Here is a 13,433-nt window from a genome sequence, read left to right as displayed (position 1 = left end):
CTCGAAGCTCCAGGGGAAGATTGGGTGGTGGCCGAAGGGTGCGAGTTTGGCTAAGGCGCGTTAAGGTAGTGACGGAATCATGGCACGGGCAAGGCCGTAATCCGTATGAACGAAGAAAATAACAATAAAAATGGGAATGCAGGGCAACGCGATGCAGCAGGTACCTAGGGAACAGGGGCGAAGCCTGTTAGGCCACACACCAATGCATTGAGAAAGATGGGGTGGCACAGCACAGCCCGGGCTGAGAAGAGGGCATCGGACCAGTCAGCAAGGGAATCCAGCCAAACAGAGGGCTGGAAACATTATTTTTTGGCTGGGGCATCCAATGCAGGAAAAAAATAACCTGCATACGGGTACAGAAAGGCACATCTGCATAAGTACTTCATAGAGACGCACGAGAGGATAGGCCGTGACAGAGTCACAATGGACAATGGACAGACAGGTTCCTAGGCTACCCAACAGCCAACAGCCAACAGCCAGCCGCCATGTTCCAACCGTCTTTCGATCCAGTCTCTTTCTCTGTTTTTTTTTACCAGTACCTGCCTCCTTGCGCTAGGGATCTTTAGTTCTACCGTCTAGCGTATCGACATGCCCTGGACCTTCCTCGGCCTGCGTCCCCGCCACCCCAAAGCGTTGGTCCCGACCTCTTTTTATCAGCTCGAGAGCGAAGCCTTAGTAGTACTCAACAAGATCTCATGAGGTCTCTATCACAATTGGAAGAGTCGGAACCGGACGGGTATCATACAATGGTCAACAACAATGCAAGGCTCGTCGGTAATGAGGGCATAGGTATCCTGTACAGATTTAGATGCCTTGTCTCCAAGGTACCTAAGGTCCCAAGCATTTACTGACCTAAGCAGAAAGTATCTTACGAATAGGAGGGAAGGGATCTGGACGGACGTGAGCGTCACTGACTTGGAGGTTCGCGACCTGGTGGTGCATCGGGTTCAGCATGTGGGATCCACCCGGCACATCGTATTCCTTCCCCCCCTCGTGTTGACATCCCTCTAAAAATAATTACTCGGGACACGCGCCTCCACATCTTCAATCAATCATGAGACTGAGGCGAGACCGATAACCAGCCGCTTCCATCCGTTCATGATGATTTGCAGCCATCATGACATCGCCTTCTGATGAATTGTTCCCTTTCAATACTCCATAATCTGACAAAACATCTACCCAAACACATGCCCGAGACTCAAGCCGCTATTGCCATCGCCACCCTTCATGTGAGGTGAGCATCCCGTCGGATCTCCTCACGGGTTCCCCAACCCCCGACCCGAGCAACAAAGCCACCAACAGAAAATTCCCGTTGTGTTGTCCAACAGGCTGTCTTAAGCCCGCTTGGGTTCTCACAAGTCGTCTAGCTACATACACAAGACCATTGGATGGTCGCCGAAGGCCTCTCAGCCTCTCACAGTTTCGGACCTTAACATGTTGGTGGCTCGTAACACCACCTAAGAGTTACCTCCGCTCAGCCCGACATCTCGTCAGTGCTTCGTAGCGACTACGTCTGCGGAGTACGGAGGCAGGAGGACTAGGAATGAGGTAGTCAACATTCGCATCAGTGATGTAGAGTCGCAGGGTCTTGGCCCGCTTTGCATCAATTCTGAGCAGGTTTTTGCGTGCACATCATGCCTACACAGAGGCAATTTGCCGTGCCAATCTTTCGTACTTGCTGCACCGTTTTCGTGCATGCGACCGAGCGAAACTGCAAGTCTGCATTAATATCTTACTAGTGGCATATATTCCGACTACATGCAAATTTCTTCCGTCCCGCCGGGATCGACGTTCAAAGTCTGGATGCCCATGTCGTGATCCCTGGGACAGGGTGCGACAATCAACCGGGAGTTCCCAGCTTCGTGCGGCGAACGGTTCCGTCTTTGAAGCCGTCTCTTTTTTTGCGGAACCTCACCAGGCAAATTGACTGCACCAGTGATTCATTCAATCGCTCCAATGTATCAAGCAAAGCACAATTGTGCCAATGTGGGTGCTTCTTCAAACCCATTGCTGTAATCCGAGACATATAAAGGTTCAGCAGCTGGCGAATCCCTAACACCTTGCCCAATGATGAGTTGAGACAACTGATTTTAGGCCTTTGGTGCATACTAGGGCTGCTTGGACTGCATCAATTAAACCAAGCATCCCTCCGCATAACGAGGCATTACCACTGCTATCCAGTCCTCTTCCAATTCGAATATCCATTCCAGTCAACATCGCCGTCACGAAAGCAATCCTCTCTTGCTTGACCTGCCCTCGATGCATATTCGTGCAGTCTTTAGCACAGGAAATGGTGTTCAAGAAGTCGATATCGTATCCGGGTGTCATGGTTATGCGTCTGTATAGCTTCAGGATTATTCTAGTGTTGAGTACGTGATAGTTAACCTCGAAAAGCAGAGTATCCCTACAGTGACTTTCGCGCCCAATCCAAGGGGCCCCTACGTTGTGGCGTGTTCAGTCAAGGTGCTTCCGTTCTCGACATTGAGTTTGAGTAACAAGGGACGAGGTTTGGACGACTCGAGACTTCCCGCCGGATGACGTGCCGTCTCAGGGACCACGGGCAGTCCTTCTCCCATCCCCAGAAACTGGCTGGACCTGAGGTGGCCTGGAAAGGATGCAGGATGGCTCTCCAAGTCACCCAACGGGGGATGGGTGGAGCACGAACCACCACTCTCGATAAGGGAAACGAACTGCCTGCCCGCGCGCCACAGTTTACTCTTATCGATAAGATGATAAAGCTAAGGTAGGTACCCTCAACAGGCACTGCCTACCTATTGCGCCCACACCTGGCAAAGAAGGCATTCCAAGTAGATACCTTTGTACCGCTCTCTGGCTGCCTGCCTCACCTGTACCTACCCGTACGCGACTACCTCAACATCACACACGGCAGAATTATTTCTCCAACTCCAAAGTTCAAATGACCTTGGTCAATTGACATCACGGAGAATACAAAGGCCATGGCATCTACAAACGATCTCACGATCTCGATCGACCGGAATTATCTGGACACCCTCATCAGAAGGTAAGACCTCTTACTTACACCTTGGTCGCACTAGCAACCGAGCCACTCCCAAACCGGCCTATGAATAATATCTCACGACGAAGGCTAACTACTCGAACAGGGCTCAATTGGTACGGCTTACACGATTGCCCATCCTTCATCTGTTCCTTCGTCTTCGTGAGGATTGCTGACGAAGCCTGCTTGAAGAACACCGACAATGATCCTAACTCAAGTTGTCTCACCGTCACCATTACCCGCGCCGAGCATGACATCCTTGTCAAAAAGGCCCAAGAATTCGGTATGCACACAAACTATACTATGCGCAGCTTCTTCCGGGCATCAAATTCCCGGTAATTATCTAGTTATTGACTTCTCGATAGCAAACTTGCGTCGTAACCTCATGCGAGGAGGTGTAACTGAAGCTACCCTGGCTGTAAGTCGAGGTCTCCACTTTTGACCCCAGTAAACGACACAAGCTAAGCGATGAGCTTCTAGGTATTGACCTGTGACGAGTCCAACTATCAAGAGGATAATGTTGAACGGCACGCCACTTCATCTTCCGAGGCTCCGCAGAATGGGATTCAACGCCCAGTCGGCCAGTCACGCGTGACGACTGCCACGGCTACACGAGGAAACCAAAACTTAAGCCGACTTCCTATACAGCAACCTGTCAAGCGTGAGTGGGCCGAGGAGCAACCTGTCAGCCTCGATGAATCTGAGGCGACGATCTCTCCCGTTGAGCCTGAGCTCAAGCCTGAACATGGTTTCGGGGATCAGAATGATTCCCAGTTGCCCGTACAGCCTCGGTTCGAGCGTTTGGCCACCAGGACTATCTTGATCTCAAACCTCGCCGAAGGCACAACTCACGCTGATATCATCGGCGTTGTGCGTGGTGGTCAGCTGCTGGACATATTCATGAGACCGTACGACCGGACTGCCCATGTGTCTTTCTTGCATGGTACCGACGCAGCGGCCTTCCTTGAGCATACCCGGCGCCATGATCTATACATCAGACAGAAAAGAGTAGGCTACGCCGTTCAGTTTCCAGCGTCACGTAGGGCTAATCGCAATGATAGGTTGATGTTCGATGGAGTGATCGGCACTTCACATTGCCTGGCCATGTTGCGAGTAAGCTCGGTATTGGTGCCAGTCGCAATCTCATCCTTCGACGATGCGACCCGAAGCTCACCGAAGAGGAGATTCGGGATGATATGGAGCACATCCACAACTTGGTTGTCATTGCTGTCAGTTTCCGAGGCGGAAGCTGTTACATCAACACGAACTCTGTGCACAATGCCATGTTTGCGCGGACCTGCATGATGAGTCGATTGTGAGTCGTACATCTCGCCGGACATCAGTGCTTTGGAACTTACATGTCAGCAGCAAATACAAGGGATCTAAAATCGAGTGGGACGTCGATGAATGTGCGCAGCCCTTGCCTGCCGAACCTCAGCGAGCCCAGACTCAAGTGCCCCCGATCAGACTCCCAATGAATCCCATGACCAACCGTTTCGAGCTTTTGAAATTGGACAAGACTGAAGAGGACGAGGAAAACACTCGGCCAGAACTTCACACAAGCTCCCAGCTAAAGATTGTGGTTTGATGAGGAATAACGAAGCCCGGATCCCGTACGATTCCCAGCAAACTTGGAATTGGGGGGGGGGGGGGGGGCGATGTTTGAGGGCTCCCTGGTATATGTTGGTCCTTTGAGCCTAAGGGCCACTGTTCTGAGTCTTTTGGGGGAAGGAGTATGCAATATTTCTTGGCGGGATGGTAGCACGGAGTTCTAGAGATACCCTGCGCTTCGAGTTTGTTTGTTACTTTATTAGATGCCACTCACTCCGCGGATCTTCGAGTCCATCTGCGAAGACGAAACAGACCTATGACTAATTCCGATTTTCCAGCATCAACAAAAGCACCAACTACAAACGTATTTCTCAGGGACTTTTGTACCTTGAACTACTCGTCAAATAAGAGCAGAGTGTCTAAGCAGAAGTCTGTTTCCTGACTCTGGGTGATGTCTCATTTTCTGTCCCAGGGAAGACACTGTCTTGGACCCTTATAAGCACAGTATTGAGGACCCCGTGGTTCGTTATAGTGCACCTGACTTCTTGTCGTTTGCTTGTTTATTCCAGTTTCCCATGTATTCCAGTCTCCTACGAAAGGCTAAAGGGTATATAGTCACAGATTCAGAGGAAGGAGCGTCTCCCTAGTATAGTGCAAACTTGCTGGGGCCACGTAGCCTGGTGGTTAAACGGGTGATGAAGAAACTGGGGCGCTGGTTTTACGAAGGGATAGGGTTGGAACCAACGCCCGAGCTTTTTTGTTGATTTGTTGTCCATCTTCGTCGTATTGTGGTGATGGGTTATTCGACCGGAAGGTAGGTGATGTCCTGTATTAATCAGATGTCACCATACCGGTGTCGCTCTTGTGCTAGGTATATGAAACGGCTATTACACGAATTGGTAGGAGACCAGGAATAAATTTGTATTCCATCGATAGAACTAACCCTGAAAAACAACTCCAGCCCAAACGTGTCTTCCATTGTCCGTATTCAACATCAGGCAGGTCACGTACTGAAGCGAAACATATCATCACCGAACCCGAACAAACCACGTCCTCCTCAAACAACATTCCAAGCTTGATCAATCGGCAGACTCACCCCGTTAATCGTTCTCGCCTGGTCCGTCGCCAAGAACACCACCGACTGCGCGACCTCAAGTGGCGTGATATTCGGCGTCGACTCGGACGCCTGGGCGTGGAGGGCATGAACGGGCTCAACCTGCGCGTACGCCTCTGCATCGAACTCCTCGTCTCCTCCGTGGCCGGCGGCAATGGCCTTGCCGATGCGCGAGTCGATGGCGCCAGGGAGCACCGCGTTGCACCTGATGCCTTCCTTGCGGAAGCGCCATGCCACATTCTTGGTGGCGCCGATCTACCGTCTCAGGGTGTCAGCGATGTTCGATCTACCCTCGAGGCCTTCTACCGAGAAGTCTACCCAGCGAAGTAAAAAAAGGTTGGTAAAGAAATAGGAGAAAGAGAACGAACCAGACCGTGCTTGCTGCACGTATACGCTATCCCAGCCACGGCTCCCGAGACGCCGGCCGTGCTGGCGACGTTGACGATGACGCCCGACTTCTTCTCGAGCATAAAGGGGATCACCGCCCTCATCATCTTGACCGGGACCGTGAGATTCACGGCCACTACCCGATCCCACTCCGAGTCCGTCACGCCGTCGGCGCTGCTAAACGATCCCATCACGCCCGCAACGTTGACGAGCAAGTCGATACGTCCGCTGGAGTATCACCCGTCAGTTCATCATCATATCTCAGATCGATACCCTTCCTCTCCTCTTTTGACCGAACCCCCCCCCCCCCGGAACAGCATCCTCGAACAACACAAAACTCACCCAAAAGAAGCAACAGCAGCATACACCCCATCCTCGCACGCCCTCGGCCCAGTGAGATCGGCGCGGTGGAAATGAAACCGGCCGTGGTCCGCCTCCTGAAGCAGCGCGTAGTTGAACTCGCGCGTGTCGAGCCCGCAGACGGAGTACTGGTGCGCCAGGAGCAGCTGCGCGCACGCGAGGCCCACGCCCGAGCCGCACCCTGTGACGATGGCGACCTTGCCGAAGCCCACCGGGTCGATGGTCGTGGGCGGGATGAAGAGGGCGTCTGGGGAGGTGGTGAAGAACATTGCTAGCCGGGCACTTCTTGTCTAACGGGCTTCCTTTCTTTGCAGTCTGGGTCTGTGGAAGGTCAATTACGAGGGTAGTTTGATAACCGGATCCGGTGCTTGTTGTAAGTATGAATCAAAGGTTCTGGTTGAAAATGGTGTTTGTCCGTTTCTACAAGTTACTCTCCTCCACGGTCTATGGTGTGCTGTTCTCCGACTTCTTATGCCAGCTCGCCTCCAGAGTCAAGTGGTGTCATCGGCGTGCCCAGAAGACGGCCACACCTGAACGAAACCTACATGATTCGATGGGAAATCATGGCACACGCGGAGTCCTGGTATAACTCAAGCTCGGTGTATCTCACCCCAGACATCTCAAAGCAGGCTTCTGCTGTGCTGTTCCCATTGCTCATGTGGCTTATACCGAGAGAGGTGAAGGGGCGGATAAGCGAAAGAGAGGACCAGAGAACCGTCCCACGCAGCATCAGGCCACTTTCGATTGGGGTAACGAAAGCATACCTACTTGACAAACTAAGTCAAAGTACTACCGTACGGACTCATGGAAGAGCCCAAGCAGACCGGTGCGGGCCGCTCTCGAATATCACGCCACGGCGAACGGCCGGAAACGGGAAAATAGCCACGTGGGATTGCGCGGGGGCGGGGTTTGAAAGGTGAGCCCATGTATCAACGCTGGCTGGTGGTATCCAGTGCTTCTCCTTCACCTCGAGCATTACGGCGTGAATCAAAGACAAAGTGGCTTATTTAATATCTGAAGCATTGGACCCAATGACTGCTGCGAAACTGGTAAATGAGGTGTGTCCCAGGGTATAGTTTTCCTGCCTCGATATCCCATCCTGCACCTTGGCCCTTCTCCCCCAAGCAATGCTTTGCCACCTTTAAAAAAACGTTTGGAATCCCCGTCGCAATGCAACACCGAAAGCAAAAGAACTACGAAACACAAATCAAGCGTGTACCCCAGGAAAATCGCGCGGTGAACTCCTGCATTCCTCTTCACTCGGTCACCTTCATACCGTTCGATCGAGGCATTGAAGCCTACTTAGCGTTATTGGCAACTGATGCCAAATAGCCAAGCAGGAAACTTCGGTCGGCAGGAGAAATCGGTGTCTGACTGCCGCGACGAGACTCTGACAGGCCCTCCTGTACGCCCTGACCGCTTGCAGAGGCCAAAGAAGCCACACGTGATCGCATGCTCCCGTCCGGAGCCATCATCTCCCTGGCCTTTCCCTTATCCTCGGGAGCAAAGCCAGGCCCGGGGCTCGGCGACTGAGGCTTGCCAAAAAGTGATAGAAGCTTCTGCCTCTGTTCGGGGGGCATTTGTGATTTCTGCTGCAGCCCAGCAGGTGCGGGGAGAGCGGACGCTGACGGCGGGCTGGCCAAACTGGCCGGCTTGTCGACCCCGAAAACCGGGGCTAGAGCAGGCGCACGAGGGCCAACAGGCTTGCTCATGTTCTCGGCTCGCTGGAGGATCTGATTCGGGTTCATTTGGGGCGAGTGATTATTGTATATGGCGGAATTGTTATTCGCGCCTTGATTATAGAGACCTCTGTTCTCCATCGTTCTCGGGCTGTAACCTCCAATGGTCTGAGGGCTTCTGTGCTCTTGTCTACCGAGCTGAGATTGGAGCGATAGACCTTGGAAGGGTACTTGTGTGGTTGGATCCGAAGCGCTCTGAGGTGGTCTGCTCAGAGGACTGCTTGAAGCTGGCTGAACTCCACGGAACACAGGGCTGGGAACCTCCTGATTGCTAGCCTTTACAGTAGATATTCCCTTCAAAAGAGCAGCGCTAGCTGTAGTTCCGGGTAATTCGACGGGTTGGTTGGCAGGTGGGGAGCTGACTTCAGGGTTCTTGAACATGGAAAGGAGGGCAGACCGATGCGCAGGATCGATAGGCTGCTGGGCCCTTGTGGATGGACTTCCCTGGGGGTGTGCTACGCCTGCCCCCGACATGCTAGGCGACTGAGGATACTGAGGAGCTCCGTTTCCATGAAGTCCAATTGGCGATTGTCCCTGTCCCTGAGATGCGGATCCGTAGGGCTGCTGGTATGCTTGACGAGCCTTATCTGGACTAGCAGTTCTTGTATCCGACTTGAGCACTCCCAAGAGTGCCATAGAGTGATTAGAGAGGTGACTGCTAGGCGGCTTGGGCTGATACATCATGCTCTGGCTTTGCTGCTGGAAGTGTGCTGGTTGATATTGAGCATTCGCCATGGGTTGGTTGACAGTCCCCTGTGCGTGTTGAGGGGGCGGCGGGGGTGTGCCGTCGGCGAACGCATTTCGGTTCAGCAGAATCTTTTGAGCTTGAGGCGGCAATGGTTGAGGATGCCTCAGGGGCGGCTGTGGCAGTTGAGCAGGGCCACCCATCATTGAAGGACCGTATTGCCTGGCTTGAGGATGAGCTGAGCCAGCATTTCCAGACTGTTGGAAAGCCCAAGCCTGTGGTGTTCCATCTGGACCGATGGGGAATGCCGGAGGAGCTTGATAACTCGCCAGCGGTGCCCGTTGCTGAGGGTGATGCTGACCATGAGGGCTTTGAGGCTGTGGAGCCTGCCTAATAGTATGATCGAGGGGCGTCTGAGGGAGGTGCGAGACTGGGACCCCTTGGGCGACTGCTTGATTCTTGGCCTGCAGGATAGCGAGCAGCGATGCTCCTTTGTCTGCTCCAATATCCGGAGAAGCTGGCTTCGATGTTGCTTGCGCTGCCGTGGGATGGACCTTCAATAGACGCTGCAATTCCTGTGTTGCACCCTCCAGAGTATCGAGGCCCGGCGTCCGAGTCGAAACATCAGTCGCGGGTTCGGTTTGCCAAACTTCGTCTTCAGTGACAGGCTCTTCGTGAAGAGAGTACGGGTTGAAGTGCGCCTCGTTGGCAGCCTTGACAGCATCTTTCCTCTTTTGCTGCACGACCCATTTCTTCAAAGGGACCAGAAAGGGTGCAACCATGTAAAACTTGTTCGCATTGGCGGCGGCGGCGGCTTCGTTTTGAGGTTGGTTTCCTTTCTTTCGAAAAGCGGGTAACTCGGATAGTTTGTACCACTGAATCTTGCTGATCTCTTTCCTCGTCCGTGGCTCGAAGTGGGTGTCCATCGGTACGTCGCGGAAGACGTAGAGCCTCAACTGCTGCTCTCTCATGGTGACCTCGATGTACTTGACGTCTTCTCTGTTCTTGGGAACCAGGCCAGCAGCATGCAAATCGTATCCTGTCTCCTCGTATACCTCACGAACGGCGCATTCAAGGTCATCTTCGTCTTTGTTGATCTTCCCGCGAGGAAAACTCCAGTTGGCGCCCTTCTTCCAGCCTTTGACCAAGATTGTCGAGTCCATAGCCTCGTTGAGCATGATGGCTCCCCTCACAGGGACTCGAGTCTTGTACTGCAAGAACTCCTCAAAAGCCTTTGTATGATTCTCGACCGAAAACGGAGCTAGTAGGGGACAATGTTGGAAAATTCGAAGACTGAAACTTCGAAGTGTCATTGAAGGAAGCGTGGGGTCAAGTGGCCGGACGAAGTCTTCGTAGAACCATTGTGCCTCCTCTATTTGGAAACAGATGCGAGCAACGGACGACAGGTCTTCTTCAGGTAGGTTGATGATAAATCGAACACATAGATCGTCCAACCCTATGTACTGTTAGTCCTGCCGCAGCAACTATCATGAGTTGATGGCGCAAGGCTGAGTAGCTATCGCCGTGTATCTTCCAAGGTGTGGGGCAACCAACAATCCTCTAACTGCATCTTTTCTTCGGCCATGTTGCGCGATGGCTAATAACATGTCCCAAGGACGATGTTTCTATTTTAGTCGGGTGTACCTGGCGAGGGAGTAAAGGTGGCGAAATGCTCCTGGCAATGAGTCTGTGTTGAGGTCGAGTTGAGGAACCGTTGCATGGTACGGAAGGAGAGGCTTGGTATTTGGTCGGGCTCAAAGCTTTCCGCTTGCGACCGGATTGCGCGTGCTGCAACGAGAATCGGCAGCGACGGGCAATTCAGCGGATCAAGGAAGATGGAGTTGCGGGACAGGTGTGGCTTCCAGGGATGCGGTATGTTTGTTGTTTGGAGCGGATGCGCTGACAAGCGGCCTCTCAGATGTGGTGGTGATGATTTGGAGTTTGGATGAGGTAGGGTGCGGAGTAGTGACGGGCACTGCACGTCTTTGTTGACGATGGCAGATACTGCAACGTCAGGCAGCTAAGGTAAGGTAGGTAAGGTACAGCGTAAGGTAGGTAGGTAGCTGGCATCCCCGTGGGCCCGTTCCTCGAGATGCCTGACTGGATGCCGTGGTCGCAAGCTGCTAAGCGAGCTCGTGATTGGGTGCAACCTCCCCATCTCCGTAGGTGTCAAACCGCGCACTGTCTCATAACACGTCGAGTCCGATAATGATTACAGTGCGCATAGATTGCGCGACCAAACTGTCATGACACAGCCCATCTCTCCTCTCCAGCTTGTCAACCACATCAGATCAACACCTCGCTTCCATCCGGTCTCGACCGCTCCCTGTCAGCTATATGTTGCCTCAACTGTTGAAGGAATTAAGCATGGAGGCCAACAGGCAAGCCCCCTCAATAGCTTTTCATCCTATGACAATTTCCCTTCGGTGGAATGCACCCGAGAGGTGGGAGCTTCCTTGATTCAAGGGGCGAACATTGAAGATTCTGGAGAAGAACACAGCCACAATATGGCTGTGCACGTACATCACTTGCCACACTTGCGTGGCTGGACGTGCCGGCCTCTCTTCTCTCTCTCACTGCTGAGTCTGCTGGCAGGCCCCGTGAGTGCTTTTGTGTGCTGCATTGCATGCAATTCAGGGCCATTGAAGACCAGTCGCGGCGCACGCTCATTGGAGACCAGCCAACTGGCCGCTGCAGCATGATGTGAAACGACTGCGGTCTAGCCTGCTCAGACCCCACTGAAGAGGCCTCTCGGAGCTGAGGCACTTGCATTGGCGTGCAGTGACCGACAAAATTACATCATGATGGTAGTCTGGTCCCCTGGCTTGTCAAAACAGGAATTCTGGGCGCCCGCGGGGGAAAACAAGCGTCCAAGGGACCAACCTCTTGTAACTTAGCTACAAACCGACCTACGTAGTGTGCAATGAGCACAAGAGGCAACTTGATCTACGCAGTACCATACCACCTATACAACCCATACCTTACCACACCTTGGCAGCTCGGACCCTGCCAGCCAGCTTCCCGGCTTTTCTCTCAACACCTACTTATATCACCAAGACCGGTCCTCTCGCTCGGTTGCCGCAGCCGTCTTGGAACCTCTTGACCTTTGACAACCTTACCTTCAGGAATACCTACCAGCTTGCCAAGGTTTTCTTACTTCAATCTAAGCCAAGAGCACAGAGGGCCGCCTTGCGAAACCTTTTGTCAACAACGGTCCTGACGAGCTTGTCTCTGTCTTAGTGCGCCACTCATCACTACCAGTGACTGGGAAACACCGTTCTTCGCAAACCGGCACTCACACACAACCTAGAGGTTCGGCACTTCGTCAACGATACAACTGCAAACATGGCCAGTCTCATCGCCAAGTGGGTCAGCAAGAAGATTCTTGCTGAAAAGGTCGAAAACAAATTTGGCCGCGAGGTACGTTACCTTCTTACACCTGGGCCCTGTGCTCACCTGCGATACGGTGGATCCACGAACAAAATATACTGACCTCATCGCCAGGACCCTTACTTTGAGAGCGTCCCCGCCACCAGGCTTGATGGTACCCCCAACGGCAAGGTCAAGAAGCGCAGAAAGGCCTTGCCGCCTGGCCTTTCCAAGCAAGATGGCGAGGTTTTGACCAAAGTCAAGAGAAGAGCCTACCGTCTCGATCAGTCGCTTTTCAGCTGCTGTGGTGTGAAATTTGGATGGGGTAGCGTCATCGGTTTAGTTCCTGCGTAAGTGCCTGTCCTCCTCCCCTGCTGCTGCATCGCCCCCACAGTCCCCATTCGGCTTATCGACAAGACAACGACTAACATCATGTTGGCTTTAGTGTTGGTGATGTTCTCGATGCTTTCATGGCCATGATGGTGTTCAGAACCTGCTCTAAGGTCGAAGGTGGACTCCCAAATTCAGTCAAATCCCAGATGATGTTCAACATCATTATCGATTTCGTCATTGGCCTGGTGCCTTTCGTGGGCGACATCGCTGATGCTGCTTTCCGCGCCAACACCAAGAACGCCATCCTTCTCGAGGAGCATCTTCGCGAGAAGGGAAAGAAGAACCTGAAGCGCAGCGGAGCTCCCATTCCAGCCGTCGACCCGAGTGAGGCAGATGAATGGGATCGCTTGCAAGGCGACCGCACTCCGCCCGAATACGTCAGCCGTGAGCCTTCTCGCAATGGACACATGTCAGCAGGCCGCCACGAACGCACACCAACTGCTCCAGCCGCCGCTGCAGTCAGAGAGGAGCGTCCCGGCGGTCGAGGCTGGTTCGGGTTTGGAGGTCGCTCGAGAGTTGATGACGATGTTGAGGCGGCTCGCGATCCCAGAGACAGACCTGCTCGTCAATCGCGTCATTAGACTACCGGCTGCTCGAAAAATACTTTTCAAGAAAAAGAAGAGTCGAATGTCGGAGTTGGCGATGACGACACACGGGGTAACTCGTCGGAATTCGCGGTGGCTGGAAAGCACACTTGGTGTTTGCGTGTAGCCTATGGATGGTCAAAAGATGACGGACACTTGGTCTGCCTGGCTCTGCATGCTTGTTTTATGAAGACTTGGACGAAGAAGATGAACATGACACGAAACCTTTTCTTTT

General features: G+C 53.1%; 4 protein-coding genes across 4 annotated transcripts; 2 read left to right on the top strand and 2 right to left on the bottom strand.

Annotated features, from left to right (window-relative positions):
- Nucleotides 1-2,957: 2,957 nt before the first annotated feature.
- CCOS01_02452 (uncharacterized protein) lies at nucleotides 2,958-4,604 on the top strand (the record flags this gene model as incomplete). Its single annotated transcript, XM_060450642.1, has 6 exons — nucleotides 2,958-3,022; nucleotides 3,106-3,299; nucleotides 3,382-3,434; nucleotides 3,497-4,024; nucleotides 4,078-4,331; nucleotides 4,385-4,604. 6 exons carry the CDS (start codon nucleotides 2,958-2,960, stop codon nucleotides 4,602-4,604), a joined length of 1,314 nt encoding a protein of 437 aa, XP_060319292.1.
- A 1,020-nt stretch (nucleotides 4,605-5,624) lies between these two features.
- CCOS01_02451 (bacilysin biosynthesis oxidoreductase bacC) lies at nucleotides 5,625-6,697 on the bottom strand (the record flags this gene model as incomplete). The annotated part of the gene is made up of 3 exons (XM_060450641.1): nucleotides 5,625-5,936; nucleotides 6,050-6,296; nucleotides 6,411-6,697. The coding sequence occupies 3 exons, from the start codon at nucleotides 6,695-6,697 to the stop codon at nucleotides 5,625-5,627; spliced, it is 846 nt and encodes a 281-aa protein (XP_060319291.1).
- Nucleotides 6,698-7,726: 1,029 nt separating this feature from the next.
- CCOS01_02450 (uncharacterized protein) lies at nucleotides 7,727-10,572 on the bottom strand (the record flags this gene model as incomplete). Its single annotated transcript, XM_060450640.1, has 2 exons — nucleotides 7,727-10,308; nucleotides 10,497-10,572. The coding sequence occupies 2 exons, from the start codon at nucleotides 10,570-10,572 to the stop codon at nucleotides 7,727-7,729; spliced, it is 2,658 nt and encodes an 885-aa protein (XP_060319290.1).
- A 1,625-nt stretch (nucleotides 10,573-12,197) lies between these two features.
- On the top strand, nucleotides 12,198-13,195 carry CCOS01_02449 (PH domain-containing protein; the record flags this gene model as incomplete). The annotated part of the gene is made up of 3 exons (XM_060450639.1): nucleotides 12,198-12,272; nucleotides 12,357-12,571; nucleotides 12,667-13,195. 3 exons carry the CDS (start codon nucleotides 12,198-12,200, stop codon nucleotides 13,193-13,195), a joined length of 819 nt encoding a protein of 272 aa, XP_060319289.1.
- Nucleotides 13,196-13,433: the final 238 nt, after the last annotated feature.

Source organism: Colletotrichum costaricense, assembly GCF_030867565.1.
Source record: "Colletotrichum costaricense strain IMI 309622 chromosome Unknown Scaffold_2.1, whole genome shotgun sequence".
Taxonomy (NCBI): Eukaryota; Fungi; Ascomycota; class Sordariomycetes; order Glomerellales; family Glomerellaceae; genus Colletotrichum; species Colletotrichum costaricense.
This window is presented reverse-complemented; position numbering and strand designations above follow the sequence as displayed.